Source organism: Mobula hypostoma, chromosome 25 (genome assembly GCF_963921235.1).
Source record: "Mobula hypostoma chromosome 25, sMobHyp1.1, whole genome shotgun sequence".
NCBI lineage: Eukaryota > Metazoa > Chordata > Chondrichthyes > Myliobatiformes > Myliobatidae > Mobula > Mobula hypostoma.
In genome coordinates, this window is record NC_086121.1 from 37902957 (window position 1) to 37911524 (window position 8568).

General features: G+C 40.9%; 1 protein-coding gene across 1 annotated transcript; it reads right to left on the minus strand.

Annotated features, from left to right (window-relative positions):
• Window positions 1–2228: 2228 nt before the first annotated feature.
• On the minus strand, window positions 2229–8215 carry LOC134337741 (somatostatin-2-like). The gene is made up of 2 exons (XM_063032959.1): window positions 8035–8215; window positions 2229–2661 (listed from the first exon to the last, which is right to left on the minus strand). The coding sequence occupies exons 1-2, from the start codon at window positions 8137–8139 to the stop codon at window positions 2449–2451; spliced, it is 318 nt and encodes a 105-aa protein (XP_062889029.1). The 5' UTR covers window positions 8140–8215; the 3' UTR covers window positions 2229–2448.
• Window positions 8216–8568: the final 353 nt, after the last annotated feature.

Genomic DNA, 8568 nt, shown 5'->3' on the forward strand with positions numbered 1-8568 from the left:
GTTGACAGAGGATGAAGGTATCACAGGCATAGTTATGTACCGCCTGTTATGCTGCTGGCATTTAGGGCAGCAATGAAGACCCTCTATCTCTGCATGTCCTTGGCCATCTTCTCTATTGTGCCCCCAGGGTCCTCATTTCTGCCCTGTGTTATGGTGCCAAGTTGCCTTTGGTCTCCCGCATTTCCTCCACCCTTCATGGGTCCAGTGGAGTGCTGTCTTGATGATGGAGTTGGCCTCTCTTTTCATCATATGCCCAATCCATCTCCAAAATTTCCTCATGATGATTGTGGCTCATGTGTTCTTGGCGGCATTAAAGGAGTAGGGCATGGTTGGAGATCTATCCTTTCAGGCCAAGAAAGGCTTCCAACCATGCCCTACTCCTTCGGTATCACGGGCATTGCTCATCATTAAATACTATTACAAGATGACAATGAACTTCCTTCTTAAACCACTGCATAAAAGACTCAGTCAGATTGTTGTTACCCTGGAATGGAAACAAGGCTGTGGCAGTTTCCTTTCCCAAAGGAGTGAACCAGGAATAGTCGTACAAGAGTCTGGGTAGTTCCATGGTCACTATTTTCTATAAAGTCCAGATTAAGAGAATTGATTTTATTTCTTATTTACCCCTATGGGATTTCAACTCAGCTTCAGTTCATCAGCCCAGGCCTCTGAATTCAGAACATTTTCTGTTTCACTCAGTTTTTAGCACTAAGCATTATTGTTTCTGTTTCAAATATTCCCTATAGACTTTAATTCTTGCTTGTTTAAAAAATAACTCATTTCCCAGAGTCCATTTATAAATCACGAAATGAATTATTCGCAGCAGTGGAGAAAGTTAATATCATCACGAAAATTACATTTGCACAGCAAAGGTTCTGTAGCATGCTGGGCACCCAACAGAGGCAAAACACTTTAAAAATGTTTTCTTTTAAATTATCTCTGAACTACAACGGGGGAAAATTAATGCCTATATTATGATCTCTGGATTAGCGACATAGCCTTTAAAACTTCACCCTAAATGAGACACAGCAGGAAGACTGGAACTGGTTTATCATTTTAAAAGCTTCGCGATTCACATTTTATCGCCAAAGCGAAAAGTATTAAGAAAAGTCTTTTTTTATATATAAAGGGGTTAAACGCCACTTTCGTACCTTCATCAATCTACAGCAGCAAGCGCTTCGGTTGAGATTTCAGTTTTTGTTTGGAGAGTCACAGTTTTTGTTGTCCCCTTCTTTCCAACTCTCCCATGCATGTTACTTTTCCCTTGCCCTCTTTGACCCTCCTCATCTCAACCCGCTTTTGTCTTCTTGCCTTCGCTCTCTCTTTCTCATTTTGCTTTTGCCAGCTTACTGTTTCAGTGCCAATCTTTCACCGCACCCTCGTCCTTCCCCTGATCCCCGGGACATTGCGAAGCAGCGCTGATGAAATTTCAGCACCGTGACAGCAGCGTGAGGCTTCTCCCCATGCAGAGACGAAAGCAGAATCCACGAAGTCCTCCGAAGGAATGGAAATTGCCGTGATTTCCTGAAACTGGTGGAGAAGATGCGGGAAAAACAGTGTCAGGTACGGTTTAGACTTTATTGTAGAGACGGGAAGGACTGGAAATATCCCAGTCAGTGAAAGGTCATATTTTGTTTCCAAATTGCGTGTTAAATATCTTAAATGTCCTTTGATTGTTTTAAAACTTTTAGTAGCTTTAGCTTAACAATGTTTTTACTCGGATACTCAAATACATCTGAAGTATCGAGCCTTTGACAGTGCGGCAGGTCTAGTTAACGCGAGGAAGGGTATAGAGGCGGCGTTTACGGAAGGTCGGCTGTTCCAACGCTGTGTCTTTCAAATACCCCGTCCTGTTCCCATTGAATCACGGATACCTTTAATCAGAAGGAATCCAAGTGGATCATCGTCGCAAAATGAGTATAATCCAGATAAACTCAGATTATCTGGAAGTCAGCGCTTCTGACTGTAAGGTCTCTTCATTTCTGGACATGTATTGCTCGTTCGTTCTTACAAGAGTTGTCTTTCTATATTTAATCGTTCCCGTTATTAAACCATTTTCGCTTTCCCTTGTTTCTTCACTATCCTCTGTCCTATCCTCTGTTTTGGCCTTCTCATTCCCCCCTCACCCTGAGTCCGTGTATCCGCAACCCCACTCCCAGGACACCGATTCGCCAGAACTTCACTTTTCTTTGAAAGTTTGAGTCATTAAAACAACTGGGCCAGTTTGATCAGCTTAGATTCACTTTATTTCTCCAACAAGATGAATACTAATGCATTATTGAAAAAAGAAAGCTACAACAATATTACACAATCATGCTCTTATGTTTTTTTTGGTGCAAAATAAGGAAATTTTACCCCACAGACGGACAAAATATAAAGCGACATCGTATGTACAGTGCTAAGTCAGTTCCTTTGAGGAGAGTTTGCCGGCGATTGCTGTGTGCGACGTCAACAGGAGGTGAAGGTCTTCCAGAAGAAGTTTTTGCAGCCCTTGCGATCTCGCTGGGGCAAATGACCGAAGCGGGACGTCTCCTCCAGCTTCATCTCGGCCAGTTCTTCTGGTTTCGGGAAGGTGCTCTCAATTCCCATCTGATTGCTGCTGGAATCAAGCAGCCCCGATAAGAGCTTCAAAATAACCTCTTTCCCCTCTTTGTTCATCTCCTGAGGACAAAGGCGAAATATTAATTTGCTGGGAACAGAAGTCAGCTCTCTGTGCATTATATGATTTTGCCCAGATAAGACGAGGATGTCCTGAGCAAAGAACCATCTGCTTAAAATATTTCCCCAATCTAATACCTCATCTCAAGAAAGTCTGTGTATGTATATATGATCTCTTGGAGTTGTAGGGTTATATAAGCGTTTAAACAGGCCATTCGGCCCACTGTATCCATGTTGCCCTTTGTACATATCTGCACTAATCACATGTGCTTGCATTTAGATGGATAACCTTGGCCATTCAAAACTTGTCTGGATAACAGTCTCATGTTATCTCAGAATACTTCACAATCTGTGAGAGCATATAAAAGGCATTTGGATAGGTACAGGGATCGGAAACGCTTTGAAGGCTACATGTGCCAAACACAAGCAAGTAGGACTAGCTTAAATGGGAACCTTGGCTGGCATGGAGGAGTTGGGCTGAAGGGCCTGTTTCTGTGCTGTGTTACTCAATAATTCTGAGTGTTTGCACGGAGCAGTTACTGTTGTAGAAATAGAAGAACCATTTTGCAGTTTGCAAGCTCCCACAAAGATAGTCGTCTCCCTTCAGAACTAAACAACAGCTCAGGGAAAACACTATCTTTCTGTGAGAAATAGAATGGTATTCTTTATGAGCCATCAGACCAAGTATAACGTCTCATTAAATATAATACCATATAATGCCTTCTTAGCACCACATTACAATGAACCCTTGATTAGACTCTCAGACTTCTAGAATGAAGCCATGGCATTATAATTTGAAGACAAGGTGGTACAAAAATAGTGGATCAAACATAAAAAGAATTACGTTTTAATTCTGATCCCCTTTCTTCTCTTTCCCTATTCCTCCCACCTCATTCCTATGTGATAGAACTTATTAGTTCTTCCAACACTGTGAAGCTAACTCATCTGGCATCTTGTTATTCTTCGTGGATGAGCACAATCAGTGAGAGGGAGCAGGATATTTTGGCCCGGGAATCTGACCTGGACTTGCTTCGAAGAGCATGGAAATGTGATGAATTAGTTCATCCTTTCATGGAATAAAGGCTGAATGTTCCTATCCTATGCTCTAAATTCTGGAATAAATATTAAATAGCTGTTCATTTTTTTGTAAATGGGAGCTTGCACCAAAAGTTTTCATGGGGTATAAAACACATGGTGTGCTTTTTAAACCATAAAGAGATACAAGTAAAATATTTCGCTACAGGAGCCGTGATCATGACTACACAGCAAGGATGCAATGAAGGGATTTAGATACAAACAGCAGAAAGGGCTCTGTAATGCTGATCTAAGGACATTATGGGTGAACAGCCACTATCTTCTAAGAAAAGTCATTTACATTGAGAATAAACATAGCCTTCTCTTTCCCATGTGTAAATGCATTTTTATAGGATGCATGGTGTGTGGTAGGGATTTCACTCTCTGGTTCCTTTGAGGCTAATGTGCGACACAGTATGTGTGTTGTCATCTGTTGCCCTCTGGTATTTTTTCATTTGACTAATAACTTGACTGGTTCTCCTTGGCTGCTTACTTGAGGCACCTATGTTAACAATATTAACTATTCAATGGAATTAACAATTGCAGGTTATTTTTAAATGCCCATAATGTGGAGCAGCACATTCCTTCCAAGGAGGTCACTCATAAATGAAATCATACAACTCACTCAGTGTACTACAGTCCAACCCATGTGTGGTTCAGATCCAGACAAATCCAGAAAGATCCCAACTAGAGTTTCTGGGTTTTTTAGACCATGCCGCAATTGAGAGGTGGTCCTTCAAGCTAACAGATGAAGGTATCTCCTTATTGGAAAATGAATATCTGCTGGAAATAGGAAGAGACTAACAGGAGGGAGTTACCGGACCTCCCTGGTTTGTCCTCCCATTCAATAACCTTACAACCAATCCAAGAACAGCAGGAGTAGAAGCAGACAAAGGCCTTTTAGTCCCTTGTGTCTGTAACATCAGTGTCACATTTTCCTATTGTTTGATTCCTTAAATAACCGCAGAAAAAGCAAAAAAAAAAAATCTGTAACTTCATACTACATAACGATATAACCATATCCTTAAATGCATCTGTTTTGCAAAGATTTACAATCTCTGGTCTAAGTTTATCTGGTGCTTGAGCACTGCTGGTCATTTGTGGACAGCAACCCCGGACTCCTAGCACCCTGCGTGCAGATAGGTCCTAACTGTTCTCCTCACAATACAGAAGGAAGCCATTCAACCCATCGGTTCCATGGTAGCTCCCTGTAGAACAACTCCATTCATTCTGATCTCCCTCATGTTTCCCTTACTCCTGCAGGCATGTCCCTCTGATTTATGCCAAATCAATTATTGTTTGGTTCTTGTTGGTGTTAAACAATACTAAGTGGTTGTTAGCAGTGGGACTACTAACCTACCATCACATCTTTGGAAAATGGAAGAAAGCTGGAGCACCTGAGAAAACCCTACGGTTACAGAGAGAGTGTGCAAACTTCTCACAGATAGGACCTGAGGTCAGGATTGAATCCAGGTCCCAAGGGGTGTGGGGCAGTATCACTAACTGGTGCGTCACTCTTGTAGCTTACACAGCCCTCACTCTTGATCCTAAAGTAGTATTATTTATAACAACTACCATTCAGGATAATATTTGGTGAGCTGACGGGAGGCACCCACACCTTGGTGTGAATTATCTTTAAGAAAGGAAAGGAATGAAAAGCAATGACTTGGAAGGAAGCTGAAGGAACTTGGACATTTACGTTTTACCGATGTGTTTATTACTGCGAAGTGAGGAACAAAGGGGCCAAAGATTTCAAAGCATCCAATTCTCAGTTCAATGGAATATAAGACCAATTACTTATTTTATCCTTTCTGCATCTGGATATATAATGGAAATAGGTAGAAAATAGTCTTTTAAATTCTAAGCACACTCAATCCTTCAAAATTTATGGTCCTTACTTTCTTCAGTGCTGTAAAATAATTTTCTTGCTGCTTTTGTTGTATTTTCGTGAAATATAAATATATCCTAAAAAATGCAATATTTCCTACTAGTAAAGGATTTGATTCTCAGCCAGTTAGAGGGTGAGGTGGTTCTTCCAACAAATCCTATGTAACAACTTCACCCCTCACACCTCCCTTCAATATCCTCGAATTTCTCCTTCCTCCACTGTTTCTGTCTCCCTGGGAATCTGAATAAAATGCAGAATTTAGACACTTATTTACATACAAAGAAGGATCAAATTGTGTTTTTACTTATTGAACAGCTAGTGTCTATCTGAACTGAAAGAAATGTCATAATAGGATCTTTACCATATACACACCGAAATTATACAGAGGTAATGGCTATCTGGGCAAGCTTGTTTTAAATGGACTGTGCATATGTGTCTATCTTTAATAATTACTATAAAACCAAAGGCTCAAAAGGTTACTTCAGGGATTGCTTCCAATCTGACACTTACTGGGGACTTAAGCTGCAGGTGATGAGTTTGCAGAAGGGTCAGTGGAAATGTTCACACAGGTACAGGTGTGTATTTTGACTATTAAGAGAAGAGAGGGACCTAAACCTGGGGGTTCTGGCAATTATGATCTACCACAGACATGATGACCGAAGGTTCTGCTCAATGTTTCGGGGACTGCAAAGTTTCACAAAAATCAGCCTGATGTGATCTAAGTGCTTTATTTGTCATATCTGGGGGTGAGGATTGCGCTGCTAGAGAGGAGAGCAACTGGGATTCACCTCCTGCTTAGATTATGCAGTTACAGTATCTCCTAATTTCTTATGAATGGAATCAGAAACTGTCAGTGGGTCGTATTTAAGATGGATTTAGTAGCTAATATGTCACTAGTATTGCCTCTAAATGTATCCATAACCAGTGTAAAGCATTGCCCTTTCCAAAAACTACGTCCTTTCAACTCAGCAAGTCATGAGATTTCCCACCCTTTTTCAATCACTTTTAACTACTAGAGTCCCATTTAACTGCTCAGGAGGACCTGCTGGAAATTATATAAGACCAAAGGAGAAATTAAGAATGAAAGCATACAGTAAAATCGAGTCTGTTATTAAAACTCTTACATTCAGACTGCCACAACATCAACTGCTCAAAGTCAGAGGAAAGGAGTATTAGTTACAAGTGGATGAAGTACTTGAACAATGCAGTAATTGATAATCTGGAAATCATTTCCCGCTGCGTGGCATTGCGAATGGAACAATGAAAGGATGTTACTGACATAAATAATACAAGTGAATAAGGCTGATATGACATTAACACTGACTGAAGTGACCCATTACTAACAAGCAGCAACCTTTGTAGAATGTTGTTCCCCAGGGAGCTAAGAACACACTATGTCAAAGTTGTTTCTGATCGTTGCATTGTATTTCTTTTTATATATTCTTCACCTGTCCTCCTTGTAAATGTCACTTAACTCACCTATTTACCACGAAGCTTTGCATCTTTCAAGTTGCAACCCCCGTCCCCCTTCCCTATATGCAAAACAAGCAAGAAAAGTTCTTTTCAAGAACTTTAACCTTCTCATTTTGTATCTGTCTTCTGATTCTTAGTTCACTGTTTTTCACTTATTTACCATTCTCTGACTGATTTTCTTTAGCCACTCTGGACTGATGAATATTTCTTGCACTCACACCCTCTGCTTTCCCTCTCTTTGTCCTTACCCCCCTCTTTGTCTCTGTCTCCCCATCACCTCTCTCTTTGTCTCTTCTCTCTTTCTGCCTTTCTGTCTTTCTTGCTGCTTCTCTCTCCCTCTCCCTCCCCCCCCCCTCTCTCTCTCTGTTTGTCTGTCTCTGTCTCTGTCTTTTTCTCTGTATTTGTTTCCTCTCTTTCTCTCAGGATCACTTACTTTTTCACCTTTTTTTCAATATAGGCCCCCCTTTCTGCTTCTTCCATTTTCGTTATTGTTTCCTTTTGATCAGCTGTTTCTGTTCACTCTCTTTCTTTGAACAAATCAGTCTCTCACTGATTTCAACTTTCCTCTAGCTGCCTGTAAATCTCCCTTGTTCACTTGAACCCACAATCTCTAATTAACAGAGTATATAACTCTCAATTTGCGTGACTCTCCAGCTTCAAACTTTCTTGGTATACATTTTCCTCTTAACTTAAAGTAATATAATATCACAAAAGCTGTGATAGCGTCAGCCACTCCATTTATTTCTTTTTCCTTTTGTCTGCTCTCCCTTCTCATTTATTTCATTTCTTTCTCCGCATCTCCCCGTTCTAAAAGCTGCCTGTGTTGTTCTTTAACCTCCTTCTCACACAGACTGGCTCTCGCTCCTCATTTCCCTGTTTCTTCACCAATGTTCATTCTTTTTCAGTAACACTCCTCAAGTGGCTTTTAAGGTCTCACTCACCTGACTTGACCGGAGACCCAGCCTGTCTTCCAGAGGTGCTGCTGCCTTTATACTTGACAGCATGAGCAGTACGGACAGGAGGCTTGCCATCCCCAGAAGCTGCATGCTGACTCTTGGAAGTCGATTTTGGTCGAGATCTTCTCAATGTTCCTCGACCTGGGAGTCTCTGTTAGGCTTTGCTGATCTCCAACCCTTTTATAACCCAGCACACCCCCAGCCAATGACGCACAGATCAAAGCGTCATTAAACATCAGAACCCATCAAAGCCAACAATTACACTCCATCTGAGGTTAACCATTCACTGACAATGCTCAACAATTATTGAGTGGAGGAACCTAGTAGTATAGAATCTCTGCAGTTTTCTGCCTCTGGATAAGACGTTTTAAATTTTGAATGAAATCTAATCTATTTTTTTTTTGTTTTCAGACACCTATCAAGTCTCCAACCCACAAACAATTTCAGTCTATTAAAGGAAGACTTAATGATAAAAATTCCATTGTGAAAATTTCCTTTGTGTTGTTGGAGACATGCACA

Excerpts from the sequence above, each read along its gene's own strand:
- LOC134337741 (XM_063032959.1), bottom strand. The coding sequence starts at position 8,139 with ATGCAGCTTCTGGGGATGGCAAGCCTCCTGTCCGTACTGCTCATGCTG. Across the intron at positions 2,662-8,034 it reads TGGGTCTCCGGTCAAGTCAG|GAGATGAACAAAGAGGGGAA; the intron begins GTGAGTGAGACC and ends CTTTGTCCTCAG.